The 14915-nt window shown below is 44.5% G+C and overlaps 1 protein-coding gene across 1 annotated transcript in view; it reads left to right on the top strand.

The window, feature by feature from the left end:
- LOC108921308 (nectin-3-like protein) overlaps positions 1 to 9021 on the top strand; it is a 47388-nt gene extending 38367 nt beyond the window's left edge. Inside the window, exons 6-8 of the mRNA XM_018730744.2 lie at positions 719 to 863; positions 6695 to 6779; positions 7484 to 9021. Coding sequence (XP_018586260.1) covers positions 719 to 863; positions 6695 to 6779; positions 7484 to 7651 — 398 coding nt within the window. The 3' untranslated portion in view covers positions 7652 to 9021. The remainder of the gene's footprint in view (positions 1 to 718; positions 864 to 6694; positions 6780 to 7483) is intronic.
- The last annotated feature ends 5894 nt before the right edge of the window (positions 9022 to 14915 follow it).

Here is a 14915-nt window from a genome sequence, read left to right as displayed (position 1 = left end):
AAGCAGCCAATAAATATGGTAATAATATGGTGCCACTGGCAATATGCAGCGACGGAGTAAAAGTGGGGCAAATCTGCAGTGGGGGTTGTTTATGGGTTGTGAAGGTGAGCAGCGTGACGCCATAATTAAAGGCTGGCGCTCGGCCCACGCAGAGCAGTCAGGTGTTAGGTGTGCTGTTTGAGTGAGGGGAGGGGAGGGGAGGGGAGGGGAGGGGTCGCAAGGCGGATGGACAAATGACTCCCGCCTGCTGCAGATCTGTCTGGAAGGGTCAGCCCGTAGCACTTAGTCACGCAAAGCTGACAGATGTTGGAGGCTCAGATACAGAACCTGTTTCTGACATCGAATGAAATGAATTGCAGATAAGACGCAGTGAGGCGCACAGTGACATTGCATTCTGCTCTTCTGGCCTTTCTGTCCCTTTGGTACCAAGACGCAGAACAGTGTAACCCTTCACTAGCAAACGTGTTGTAAGGTGTTCGGATTATGTCCGTATTTAAGAGGACTGCTGCGCTACGCAGCCGTTTCCGAGGCTGACCTGCGCTCTTCACTTTTCTGTCTCCAGCCTGCGCTGTGTTCTTCTCCCTGTATCCGGCACCTCTGTCCTGTAGCCCGCATTTTTGTTTGTCTTTGCTGTGCTGTTTCTTCAGTTTGTGATATACTGAGCTGTTATTTTTCCACGTGTTTGCTGGGGTTCTCACCACGCTAGTTTTCTTCGCAGATATGTCCGAGAAACAGGCTCTGTCCATGGTGACTGTGGCTGGGGCTGTGATTGGAGCAGTTCTTGCCCTCTTCCTCCTCATATTTTTCACCGTTGTCATCCTCTCAAGCCGCAAAGCCTCGCATCCGGTCTACACGGACAAAGTGTGAGTACCAAATACTGAAATGATTTACACTCTCTTAGGTGGCTGAATTTTTCTCGAGATTTTGAACTATTATTATAATTATTATTATGGCAAATTAGGAAACGGGTGTTATGTGATTCCACAATGTAGTCAACACGAACACGCAATAGAAATCTTGCAGGCTGGTGGACTTGGGAAAGATTTTATCACACGTATGCGCTTGTTTCCCGTTTTAACTCAAATACCTTCTAAAGGGAAGGTGGACTTGATACAGAGACCAATGTAAACCTGTACAGAAGGGCTCAGAATGTCCCTGCTACCAGCTGAACACGCTGTGTTGTTCTGTGTGAATAGCAGTACCATTGTGGTCGACAGAGGTGACAGTGATCATTACACACTTTCCTTTTTGCTCCAGAAAAGTCTCCATAGAAACAAAAATGAGCACTGGCAGCACGATTTAAATCAAAGAACCCTGCGGCAGAAATAAAAAAAACCGAAAAAATAGACAGCCGTGTCCTGTAAATTTTCCATTCTTCCTATGTAATGAGGCGAGTTACCGTGTGATATTGAAACTGAATGGGCAAAATCAGGTGATTCTTGCCTCCTGTGGAGAGGTCTTGCTCCTGAATTATTCTGGGTTTTTTGAGCCCATTCCAGCTCTGACTTAACATTCTGTGCTTTGGTCTCTCTGTAATATTCTGGTGTCTTTATTCAGTCCTCCTTAAGCATTGCCTGTTATCACATTTTGTAAAAAGTTTTGGAAATGAACAGAATGGTAGTCATGCTGGTGCCTTGATGTTCTTGACTAGGTCATCACCGGAGCACCAGTGAACACCTCCTATATATCATCCCTGGCTCTGGTTCTTCTCAACTTAATAGTCATTGGGTCCCAAAATGTATCAGTTTAAGTAATGCAGAACAACTTGTGACAGCAGGCCTACTCGATTGACCTATCGATTCATGTGTCACCACACAGTTATGCTGCTTCACGTCATCTTCTGAATTTGTACAAAAAAATGCAGTGAAAATATTTTTTAAAACAAATTTGCAAATGCAAAAAGTCTTTACACAAAGGCAATTGTCAGTTTTTCCATAGTAATTATTCCTGTTAATATTTTCCTATAAATACTTAGTCTTTATCAAATTCTTTATAAAAGTGTTCTTGTGCTAGAAATCTGTTTTTAACCTTATCTAATGGGAAGTCCAGCCACTACAGCACAATGAAAGCATAATAATGCGGATGTCTTAATTTTTTTTGGTAAGGATTAGCTTCCGGAAGAACATCGGCTAAAGCCTAAATTTAAAAAAAATGCCATAAGACTCATTTAGTCTCTTTTCATCAACATCTCATGCAATGCATGGTGCCAGTGGAAACATAGAGCTTGAGGCAGGGAACTCTATGGACAGGATACAAGTCAGGCAAGGGCCTTTTATTTTGTCTTTTATTAGCTTGAATCAACATGAAATTTGTCTGCTTTAAAATGACAAAGAATTGTCTTGTCAACAGCCTCCTATTCAGTTTTTTGGAGTTCTTCATACATGCAAGAAAATGCCATGTTCCTTCAGATCAGGTGGCACAAGAGCATAATGGACAATAGCATTAGAAGAACATATTAGAAAGTGTTTGACCATAAATTCCATTTTCTTTACCATTCCTCTTTTCTAAAAATTCAGTCTGCTGCGGAATAAACGCAACCTCTGTTTCCACCCACAGCCATTATATGACAGAACAGAGAATTAGTTGTGTAACTGAGTTGTGTAATCAATGGATGTGTGGAAGTGTACTTTTGCTGAGATGTACGTCACTTTGGACAAAAGCGTCTGCTAAATGAATAAATGTAAATGTAAAAGTGTTAAACGGTACTTTCTCATTATATTTTTGTTTGATATTTTTATGGGACCTGACCTGTTAAAAGATGTTGGGACATTTTTATTATCTTTTTATTTTTTGTGCCTTTGGAGTTGCATACAAACTTCTGGTCCCAGGTGTGTTTAAGTTACTTCCCCATCTCACTCAGAACTGCTGAATCTCTGTCCACATTTAAAAAGGGTGTTAAAACTCATCTCATCCAGACTCACTTCTCCTATGATCTCTTAAGTTTGGTAAGGTATAATTGTTCATGATCATGCTCTGATCATCCTTTACAGAGTCACTCCTGCAATGTAATGTAAATGTTTATTTTTATCAAAAAAAAAAAAAAAACTAGGAAGGTGATTAGGAATCGGCGATATTCTGGTAAAGTTTTATGCAGCTTCTTGTGTGATGAATGTTGGTGCATATGGTGAAGGAAACTAACTATTTAAGAGTCACACATCTGCAGCTATGTCTCTCTCCTAATGTAATGCACAAATTATATTTTCTATGAGATGTACGTCGTTTTGGAGAAAAGGGTCTGCTAAATCAATAAATGTAAATGTGAGTTGAGGACCCAGTGTACAGCCGTATGGAGTTGGACTCATCAATGAACTCAAACGTAAGAATCGGTTCGCCACAATAATAACATACATACAAATCACGACAATAATACCTCAACAGTAAAAGTACTTGAGATTTGAAATGACGATTTTTCAAAAAGCTCTTAATCAATGTACCGTCAACGTCACATTAATATACCACGTAGAGTGATTAGCTGTTTGTTAGTGAGGGTCTGATTAGGAGTTTGTGCTACATCTACTAGGCAAGACGTTTAAAGAGAATTTCCATTATTTTGTCAAGATTTCTTTGATTGCCTTGTTTATTTGTTACTGCCATTCAGAGACAGTGATGTTCTCCTTCCTCCAGATCTCATGTGCACGCAGATGTTATCGGTGCTGGACCACTTGCAATTCACTGGCTAAGAGTAGGAAAGAACCACCTTTTGTTTCTTTAACCCCCAAAATTAAAAAAAAGACAGTTCTTCCTTCTTCATAGCATGGCTACAGGGCTGAAGCTCATGTGAACGAACACAGCAGAAAAGTCGTCTCCAACTATGCTCACATGCAGCACAAGTACAGCTCTGACGTCACAGCGCATTACTGTGCAGCTGATGATATCACCGCTCGCCAAGCGCATTTCCGATGGGCCGCGAGCGACATTGTCAATGACCACGGTGCGTTTGTTACCCCTCTTTCTCTAGCACTGTGACTGGAAACCAGACAGCCGTTCGGTCTCAGAGACTGCAGGTTTCCAAGGTTGTGGCGTCTGACTGAACCAGCACTGGAGGCTGCGTGTGTGTGTGTATGAGGGGGGGTTGCTTGGAATTAATGACTGCATCTGGAGAGCCTCTGCTGGCCAGCCCTGCCAAGGAAAACACAACAGCAACCTCAGAGAGAGATTTAAACGCACGCTAGGGAGATTTTGTGTCTGTGTGTGTGTCTGTATCTGAATGATTTGGGGTTGTCAAGAATCTAGAGAGCCATGCTTGTACCCAGAAGGGTGCAGGTTTAACTGTCAAACAGCTGGGATGCTGCTTTGAACATGAAGCCGAGTGTTTAAGCTGGAACTGGCTTTGCGGTGTCGTACTGTGTTCTTACACTGTTTCCCTGCACACCCGAGGACTCCTGCTCCTGCCCTGCACTGATCCTCCTCAACATGCCTTTGCTGCACCGCAGCTGAGGCTCTACCCGCTCTGCCTTTTCCCTGTCCTTCTAAAGCCACATAATGTGGGCCGGGTAGGAGTAGCACCTATAAATCATAGTATTTTCCCAGTCTTTCCAGTCTCCATACATCAGTGACCAGGCACCAGGGTTCCCCAAAGTGCCTGTACTCCATCTAACATGACTACTGTAACTGTCTCTGATGTACTCTGTCTTTTTTGGAAAATCACTGATGTAGTCCAATGTTTCATTGAGAGCCCTGTGCGTGTCATTGGCAGGGTGGGGGATGGGCAACCAGCTGAACATTTTTCTGATAAACTGATATATATCTTCAGAACCGCTTGTCCCATACGGGGTCACAGGGAACCGGAGCCTACCCGGTAACACAGGGCGTAAGGCCGGAGGGGGAGGGGACACACCCAGGACGGGACGCCAGTCCGTCGCAAGGCACCCCAAGCGGGACTCGAACCGCAGACCCACTGAAGAGCAGGACCCGGTCCAACCCACTGCGCCACTGCACCCCCTTTTCTGATAAACTCAATGGCAAAATGCTGGGAAAGTCTAGAGACAGATCCCTCACAGCATTTGCAGACAGTAAGTGTACAGTGCTTTGACTTTGTGGTAGGGAGATGGGTGTCAATATTGGACACCTTTGCCTTTGGACCTAGAAGATCTTGCTTTCACGTGTAGGCTCAAACCTAGGTGGTGGCTGGGGGGCTGGGGGGCTGGCCTTTTCCACTGTTTCTAAAGTTCTGTTGTGTTCAGGGTGATGGTCAGAGCTGGGGGCCACATCTCACCTGCCTGTGCTTCCCTCTGTCACATGATGACATCTGGGACTTGCGACTGTCCCCATTCTCAGCTTGCTCACCACCACGCACTCCCCCCCTTTCTAATTCCTACACACTGAAGCTGATGTCTAGCAACATCCTCTTGCACGTGTGGATTAAAATATTCATGTCTTATGGTTCATTAGGGGCAGATCAATAATGCATATTGATTGCAGCATGTAGAGGAGATGGGAGAGCGAGCTTGATGCTACTTCCTAGGTGGCACCGAAAAAGAGCCTCATTGCAATATCCTGGCTTCTTCAATCACTGTAGGACAAGCTGTCAGTAGGGGAATATCATGGTTTAAGCGAGGGTATCGGAATCGGGCACGTGACTCGAGGGCCTGTTCTGCCCCCGCTGCTGCCCCTCCCCCAACTTGCTCCAGTAAATCTGCTCAAGCATTGGAGTGAAGAATGGGGTGAAGTGACCAGAATGCACCACTGCAGACCACCTCTTGGTGGCAGTAGCGAGAAGGAACTTCAAGGGCATTGTGAACCTTCCTATAAAGTTTAGCACAAACTACATTCCTCGTTTGCAAATTGAAATTGATTGCATCTGAGAGCACAGCCGACCTTGGATCTGTGTTGCATTTTTCATTTAAAAAGTTCCTCGTTGTCGCTCTTGCTCTCTTTTTCGCTCCAGCTTTTTAAAATTCAGAAATGCTTTGGCACAAGCACACTTCCCACAGAATACCATGGATGAGCCAAAAGGGAAAAACCATTACTGTGTCCAATGAAAATAACAACAACTTAAATTAAAATGCAGACAATAGGGATCCACCCATGAGGGCGAGGTCAGTTGCAAAGGAAGCCACCTTCCTCTGCTCTTTCTGGGCCACTCAAACACACATCATTGGTTTTGTAAAGACACCAGATGGGAGTGCTGTAAAGAGGAATATATGGAAAAGGAAGGGACGATAGATGAACCGAAAAGTGAGCCTAATTGTACTGTCCAAAACTTCAGATACTGTCCAAAAGTCCGGATCCTAAAAGAGGAGGGGCTGCTGGAACCTTGAGCATAACCCTTCACCTGTACCTGTGCATGTACCCTGCTGCCCTTGCTCCAAGCCAGACCCTCCCCCCCCCACACACACACACACAGCTTTGCTCTGGTTACAGCCTGGCAGTGATTTGTACCACAAACATCATTCACTCTGTGAGGTTTTTGCTATGTCAGCTTAGTTTCGGTGGGGGGTGGATTAGTTTAGTAACAAGTCCCCCGAGGGATTCCTGGTTAAACCCAGTCAAGGAGAGGTCATTGCGCTAATCATTTAGCTGCATGATCAGGACCACGATAGACGTAGGATATAAGGGCATTTCAGTGGAATGTGGGGGGGCCGATACTTTAATGTCCTGCCTTTCCTGGGTGCTCAGTCTTATGACAGTAGGGCAGCATCTACGCAAAGGTGACCCACTGATGAATAAATGTCTTTGCTTTCTTCCTCCTCAGGATCGATCTCCCTCCTACCCACAAGCCCCCTCCCCCCTACTCAGAGAGGCCCGTGTCTGTACCGCAGGCTACAAACCCTGGACAGGTGAGCGAGCACTTTTCTGATTAGGGCAGTAGTCTTTCTTACAGGTGGGATCTGCAGTAGAATGAGTGATCTTGGGGGCATGAGGGGGTTGGTGGGGGTGGGGGGGCCGTCCAATTCGGTGGTCCTTGTCAGAGTAGGGTTGGAGAATCACAGAATAGACCCTCCTTCTAATTCCTTATGGTTTTAACCTAAAAAAAAACCTCCCTCACACTACTCTCCCCCCAAGCCTTACTGTAATCATATTAAACAGCTCCTTTTGGGATGTTTATTGAGACTAAAGACCGTGAAAGATTCATTTTACGCATTCAGTTCCTTCTCTGTCCTTGCATTAAGTAGAAATTCTTGTTGCGCGCTCACACACACACACACACACACACTATGCAAATTTTCACCATGTACACAAATAACTATTTTAATAAGTCTTTATATGCTATGTAGTCTAAGATGCCTTGTCTAAAAAGACTTTAAGACCTTCTATCCCCTGCCCTCCTTTGGGGAATACTAATGCACCACCTGTCCCCACCCTGCACCTGTCAATGTTGTCCAAACCCCCGTTCACCCGTAACCCAAACTAAATCCCCAGTCCTGAAATACTGCTGATTCTGTATGTCTCACAACTGCTACATCACTACCCCATTACCTCATCTCTTGCGTGTTCCCAGGAATTATGATGTCACTTCTTCTCACAGTTCTCCGTTTCTCAGGCACGGAGAGTGGAGCGACAAACCAAGATGACGGAGAACACGTCTGCCAAGAGTGCCCAGTGTGAGGCCCGGGGCCCCATTCGCCAGCCTCTGTCCTATCATGAATGGATTTGTCATCACAACGGTGCAGACCGCATCTACGTAAACCACCGCGAGCACTATGTGTGAACGGGTTGCGTGATGGGATGCGTGCCTTCGGTCCTCCACCCCATTACACACTTTTACCATCCACAGTGACCACATGCACCACCCCCAGAAGCAGCCCTGCTCCACATCAACCCTTCAGTTACGAGTATATTGCCAGAACCCAAAGGACAACAAGACTGTCCTGATGGCCCCTAATCTGAATAACGGGTGCTTTGACACACTGATTATTTAGCAATCGGCCCAATCACATGATAAATTCCATAAATACCTCGTAATAGTCTAGCAAATATGCTTCTCTTCACCTCCCACCACTGACTGTAGATTGAAAACGGACTTTGTGAAACTAATGTCATGAGTTTAATTAAATCAGACCGCACACCGAGTCTAATATGCATTTCTGTTCCCTGGTCCAGTCCCGGTCTAGTCCCGGTCCAGTCCCAGTCCCATTATGTTCCCATTTGCCATTTTAACGTCGGTGCTTCAGATCAATAAACAAATGGTTCAAGAGTACTCTGCACACTTTAACTCAGGGTGAAGAGGTTATAAGCAGGTGTTTTCTGCTTTTAAAGGGATATTAAATAGTGTGCTCCGCAGTGTTGATGCACATTCTGCTTCTGCACCTGTGCACATTTCAGAAATACTGCTTTCAATGCCAGCATTTACCACTGATTTTTTTCTTTAAAGCACAATGTATATGTTACGACTCAAATGCACGGTTCACTCTTAAACCAGCTTGTCTTACATGCAGTTTTACAGCACCTGCTTCTGAAGGATTAAATGCACCTGTTTGCTAAAAATGAGGAGGACTGTTTTTCTTAACCAGGATATGCTGTTTGAATATAAGCATCTATATGTAGACAAATTAGTTGCTATAAATAATGCTGTCAAGTTGCAGGGCTGCATGGTTGGATTGACCACCTGCCCTAAGTAACGTCCTGTCACCATGGCCCTCCGTCTTCACCATACGTTGTCAACAGATGTCTCTAATCTTCAAGAAGCAGGTGGCAGAGTGTTAGGCCAACTGGACCGAGTCCTTCTAGGATCAGTGAAACAACATTAAAATTTTGGTTTAACACACAGTGTCTTGCTTCTAAACCACAAAAGGAAATGACATGACGAAAAGTACGGATTGAATTTGAAGGCACCCAGAGTCTTATGTTTACTGCTCAGCTTTTCAGGATGTTTCTGCAGATCTCTTGTATGACACACACAGGTTAGGCAGTGAGGCGATGATGTACCACAAAGTATTCCCATTATATGTGTACTCAGCAGGAAGAAATAGCTCAGTTTTCTACACAATAGACTGATATCAATGAAATAGATGCTTACTGAAGAGATGTACATAATTTTGTAGTTTTTCCACTGTCTTTTGTAGTGTATTTTATTCTTTATACGTGCCATGTAAATATATTTTCTGATAATTGGTGTGCTCTATATTTTAGAGACTTTTTCTACTTTATCTTAGGGTTTTCAATATTTTTGTATAATGTCTTATATGTGGAAGGTTAGTGTGGATTTTACTCTCAAAAAAAATCCCGTAACCAAAAAGCTGTTTCTTATTCCATGATTAATAATAATAATAAAAAAAAGCATGGAGAGGATTTTTGTTCTCTTTAATTCCTTCGAATATACTTGTCAGGGGTGTACAGTCTTCAGTCTTTTTCAGTGGCGTAAGGAAGTACCGGCCAGAGGGCAGAGAGGGCGTTGGCCTGTCCAGCAGGCAGAGGTGATGTCTTTCAGTGGCCAAAGTTGATGGAAGCTGACACCACCGACCTGAGAACTGCTGACTCGCCTGCACACCGAGGACACCTGACTGTCTGGCAGGTCACAAGGACAGCACGGGCCCCGTTTGTCCGATTTGGTAAAAAAGCCAATTGCCGGGCCTCTGACTGGACACGGCTCTCGGGGAGCAACGGCAGCGAGCGTGTGGCAGCAGTCAAGGCAACACGAGAATGTGGAGTACTGGGTACTGCCCTTGTAATATGTGGGCCTACCCATGGTCAGAGTCTGAGCAGCTAGATAAGGCTTCCTCATATGCTTACTATTTCCAGGGAGCACCTCTGCTCTGCCACGCCTCTGGGTTCAGAAAAGTGTAGTTTGCCCAGGGTGGTTATTTAGAGAGACCATTGTTGTGAGTAACTGTCCTGAGAAGCATTTGCTATATAAATAATAAAAGATTGATTAAAGCCTTTATTCAGTTTTAATTTAGGGTTGAACACTTTCACTATTGATGATGGGGTTCATACACTGATTGCAGCTGCTCGGGTGATTGGGCTCATCCCCAGTGCCAAATAGGGTCTAATGGACTGTAAACCTGCGTTACACTGGTCTTAATGTGTCCTCTAGGTAAGAACTATGACAGCATGTTGGGGGTTTAGCACATCGGAAGGACAGATTGCTTGGGTTGGGTGTCATGGCTGTGTGTATGTGGATGTAGACATATTGTTAACCAAATACAGGCCAAATGGTTTTAGCAGTTGTTAGAAGCCCTTACACTGAAAATGCTGATGTTGGCACATTTTTCAAGGTCAAAACCCAGCATTTATTAGAGGCCTTTAGAGTTAGAGAAAAATGGTTTAGATGGACTGATTCTGCGGATGACTAACACTTTTGCATGAGTCCTGCCAGTAAAAGAAAACAAATATTTTCACCTTAACATCTTTGGTAGCACCTTTGGGAACACACACACCAAGGTGCATTTACACACAGCCGGCACCACAGTCCCCCAAAAATGCCAGCCTCTGTGAGCACTGTCCCAGACAAACATGGGTTGCCTAGCAACAACCGGCCGCCACAGGAGTGTTTTTCTCTCTTGGCTTCACAGTTGGACCATTTAGCTATGTACAGCAGCATGATTCGCTGGGCCAGCATAGAGCATGGGAGTTCAGGTTCTAGGGGTCAACCTCTTAATGCAGTTTTCATAGCTATGAGACCAACGCCCTTGACAGTGTGATCTCTAGTGCTGGAGGTGCTTGATGCTGCAAAACACAACAAACAACATGAATAAGGCAGTCTCTTGGGTCTCATAAACTAAATCTGTCCTTGGCAGTTCTTCTTTTGGCTCTGTCACATTGCTTGTGATGACCACCCTTGAGTGCCAGGATTCTGCTTCCATGTGGACTGAACAGTATAATTGCACTAATGAAGGTGAGCCTTTGTAGAGCCCACTTTGCTGGGTTTATGACTCATGATTGCTGGATGAAGTCTTTGGAGAAGAGAAACGCAAGAGGGGGTTGTATTTGGGAATGCTGGAGAAGTTCCACCAGGGTAAGTGGTCTGTTAACTACAAACACCACCAGAGTTTCTTCATACTCTTTATGATGAGTGTCAGGCAAACACGCGTGGGAGTCGGAGGAATGGAGAATATTTGTCTCCCTGTTCAAAACAAAAGATCAGCGAAATTTAACTCCCAGGGAGATGTCCATGTTGACCTTCCTTTTCCATTATTAATTTTATTACTTTGTTATGGATGAAAAGATTCATACATAGCAGTCCAGCACACAATTGTCCTTTGAGCAGTGGGGTGTTCCATAAAACACCATCTTGAAGGCTTTGATGGCTGAGTCCGACAGGCTGGAGACTATGCTTAAGCCTGCTGAGGGTGGGTCACGTATGATCCATTCCAAATATTTACTTTTGGGAAGCAATTTTAAGCCATATGTTTCTTTTATTGTACTTTATGTATCTTGCTGTCAGAGACATGTGCAAAATACCATGATGGCGTGACAAACTAGACCTTCACCTGGGCTGTGTGGGTTAAGTCTAAACTATGCTGCAGTTTTACTCAACTTGTTTATTGTGCTCAGAACTGAATGAATGAAAAAGTGAGAGCTCATCTGACATAAAGGGCTTGTCTCCTGGATGCGGACAACGGTGAGTCTGAATTTCAGAAAAACCCGCCTTTGCCTGTGCGTGACTGGGAACACAAACTAGTGCTTCATGTCAGATGAGGACGGTGACATAATGGTACCGGTCATATTCTCTCTGTTCTTGGTTTCATCTCTGTGGTTCGTTTTAGCGTTTCTCATGAAACAGAGATTGTTCTATGTGTTCATACTTTGGGTGAAAATGTGGTTATGACATTTGTGTGTGTATGTGTGCATGTGCTTGTTATTGTGTTGCCCTGGTAATTTTTGTGTATTTCTTGAAATTATGTGATGGTGTGAGCATTTGCGCTCATGTGCGTGAAACTGTTTATTAGAAATTAAATGTATGTCGTTTCAAATGTGTAAATGTGCACCCGACTGATATTGTGGTATATTGGTCACCATTTTCACTTTGTTTTTCCACTTGTGATAGTGTGTTCAGTGTGTGTCTGTGCGTACGCATGTGTGACAGAGATTCTGTAAAACTCAGAAACACTTCGAACAACCAGGTCCCACAAACCCAGAGGTTCTCTATATTTACTCAGAGTTGTGAGCCCTCCCATAGGAGAATGTGCTTGTGCCATCCAGCTAACACACTTAATCCAAATTTACGAGTAATGGTCAGCTCGCAGTGCGTCCGTGGAGTGCAGCAAGGAAAATTTCAGAGGATTCTCAAAATAGAACACATTATTCTTCATTAGTAGATGTCTAGACATCACTGCTGTGGAACTGAGGGAAACAGAGTACAAATGTGATTGGGAATTGTGATGAGGTGGTTTTGTGTCCCAGTGAATGCATGTTTTTTGTGTACTTACAAATGCTTTTTGTTTGCCTCATCAAAAAAAAAAAAAAAATCTACGAGTCTGAGGGTCTCTGTTTATCCTCTGGAGACAGCATCCCTGGGGCCTTTACAGTTTTACTGTCACATATTTATGGGGCTCCGACAACTTTCTCCTTTGCTCTTCTCCAGCATCTTTTACATCTGTTATGTTGTCTTAAAGACATTCAGAATCACCCAGTTCTGTTGAAAATTGTCAACATCCCCCCCCCCCGCCACACTATGCTCCCAGTTCTCAGTTTCCGTCAGTTCTAATATGCACCATATGCCTGGATCAGCTTCAGTCAGCTGTGACATCACAGATGACCGCTGGTCAGAAAAAAAAGACCACAAGGAACTGTGACGAACTTTATTCTGCTGTCACATTAGGTTTATTTCCAAGGGTGATAAGTGCATTATGTCAGATGTTCTTCTATGCAATGAATAATGGTTGGTTGAGTGCACTGGCAATGTAAACAGTTTGTTATGCCAATGAAGCTGATGGAGAGAGAAAGATCATATTAACTTCTCCACCGCTGAGTCCAATGAGTTATGATAGCAGGGCATCGGGCCAGATAGAGGTTTTCATTTCATTCAGAAGTGATGGGTCCTAGAGCTGTCACTCACACCAGCCAAGACATCTGAGTGGGTAATGTCCACTTGCAGGGTGCACAGAGTCACATACCACCCCACACCCTGCACCCCCCCAGAACACATCCATCCTTCCAGGATCCTCCACGCTTCCTCCAGATCCTAATGATGTCATCGGTTCCAGAGCCACGTGTTCAGGACCTATTCTGGTTTCTGAGACTTGGTTTTGACACAAAGTTTCTTCACCAGGATGAGCTCAGCGTACTGCGGTGCTGTTTACTGGATTAGATTGTCACTTCATGTAAATCTTTCCATGTGACTTGAGTGGGTCATGTGAGTGAGAGTCAGATGCTCCATAGCTGCTGTACATTTGAAAGGAATGGTGGCTTGGGATGTCAAGCAGTCGGTCTTCGTGGAGGTCGGCCAGCAGGCGCAAACAAGGTCACAAGGACGCTGGGTCTTCATGGTGGGGCGGGGGGGACTGTGTTGGATTCAAGCACTTCTTTCACCATGCTTGTTTATCATAGTAAAGGGACCAATCAGAAGTCAGGGACTCATGACTGAGTCAGAGATAACAACACAAATATTATTATTCAGCACAACGTAATCCACCTTTTTGTTTTTTTTTTGCTTTTACAAATGATGTCTTTCCAACCCTGTTCACTTTCTCAAGGACATCGGCACAGTGTGCTGAGAGTGCAACCATGTGTTCTTCTGCACAAAGGCACAGTCACCTTACAGTGGGCAGGAGCATCAGTCCGGTGAATGACGCGACGTCTCATTTTAAATAACCCCACAGACAGGGACGCTGATCCTGCTGTTTTTGGATGAGTCCTAGTCGTCTACGTTCGCTGCTAAAGGCGTTGGTGAATGAAGTGCTGTGCTCGACTCCTCTGAACACTTCACCATGGCTCTCATTTTGTGCAGGTGACTATGTGAGAGTTATGCACCATCGCCCTCACATGGTGATGTGTGGCATAGCAGCTTGGATGAGTGAACTTCTAGCTGCTGTTGGGGGCAGCAAGGCTGTTTACATTGCTGACTTAGAATGTTAAGCCTCTTACAGTGATTTACAATTACATTTATTCACTGAGCAGACTCTTTTCTCCAAAGCAACATACATGTCAGAGAACGATACAAAAAGTGCGTAACATCAACAGAAGGAGAGATTTGGACACAGAAATGTGATTCTAAAGCACACGCGCTCACATTCCATCATATGAACCAATGCTCTTCACACGAGTTCCTGTTGTTAAAAATTGAACATAACAAACACGTAGCCGTTTATCGAGCACTTACGAGATTGGGGAGAAGCGAGTGGGAAAGAGGTGACTTTCAAGACCCTTCATAAAGGTACAGAGAGATTCAGCAGTTCTGAGTGAGAGGGGGAGGTCATTCAGTCACATCAGAGCCAGAATCGAAAACTATTGTGTTTTTGGACCAGGTCCTGTTCTCCAGTGGGTTTGGGGTTCAAGTCCCGCTTGGGGTGCTTTGCAACAGACTGGCGTCCTGTCTTGGGTATGTCCCCTCCCCCTCCAGCCTTATGCCCTGTGTTGCCAGGTTAAGCTCCAGCTCCCTGCGACCCTGAATGGGACAAGTGGTTCAAACAGTGTGTGTTTGCTTTGACTGGTCCAAAGCCTCCTCACCACAAAACATCCTTTTCTTTTGAAAAGAGCCTCCTTCTCCCACTTTTTTTTTTTTTTATCAGAAACACATCTGGCATATGACAATCTGATCAGTTATATAACAACAACAATACTTTATTAAACTCCCTGGGGGATTAATTAAAGTTCACTCAGACTATTGAAGTACCAAACATTTGTATTGATACTGTGGGGGGAAACCAGAGGAAGCCACATAGACTGAGCAGGGATCAAACTCATGTTCTGTTTCAGCATCCAGGTGCTGTGAGATAGCTGCACTATCCACTGTGCCCCCGTGTCTATGTCGCTCGGCAGCAGATTGACAGTTGTGGAACGATGCCAAATCTGATACTAACGGTGTTAATTCT

This window comes from Scleropages formosus, chromosome 4 (assembly GCF_900964775.1).
Source record: "Scleropages formosus chromosome 4, fSclFor1.1, whole genome shotgun sequence".
NCBI classification, from domain to species: Eukaryota; Metazoa; Chordata; class Actinopteri; order Osteoglossiformes; family Osteoglossidae; genus Scleropages; species Scleropages formosus.
The sequence above is the reverse complement of the archived record's forward strand: the minus strand, read 5'-3'. Positions and strand labels throughout refer to the sequence as shown.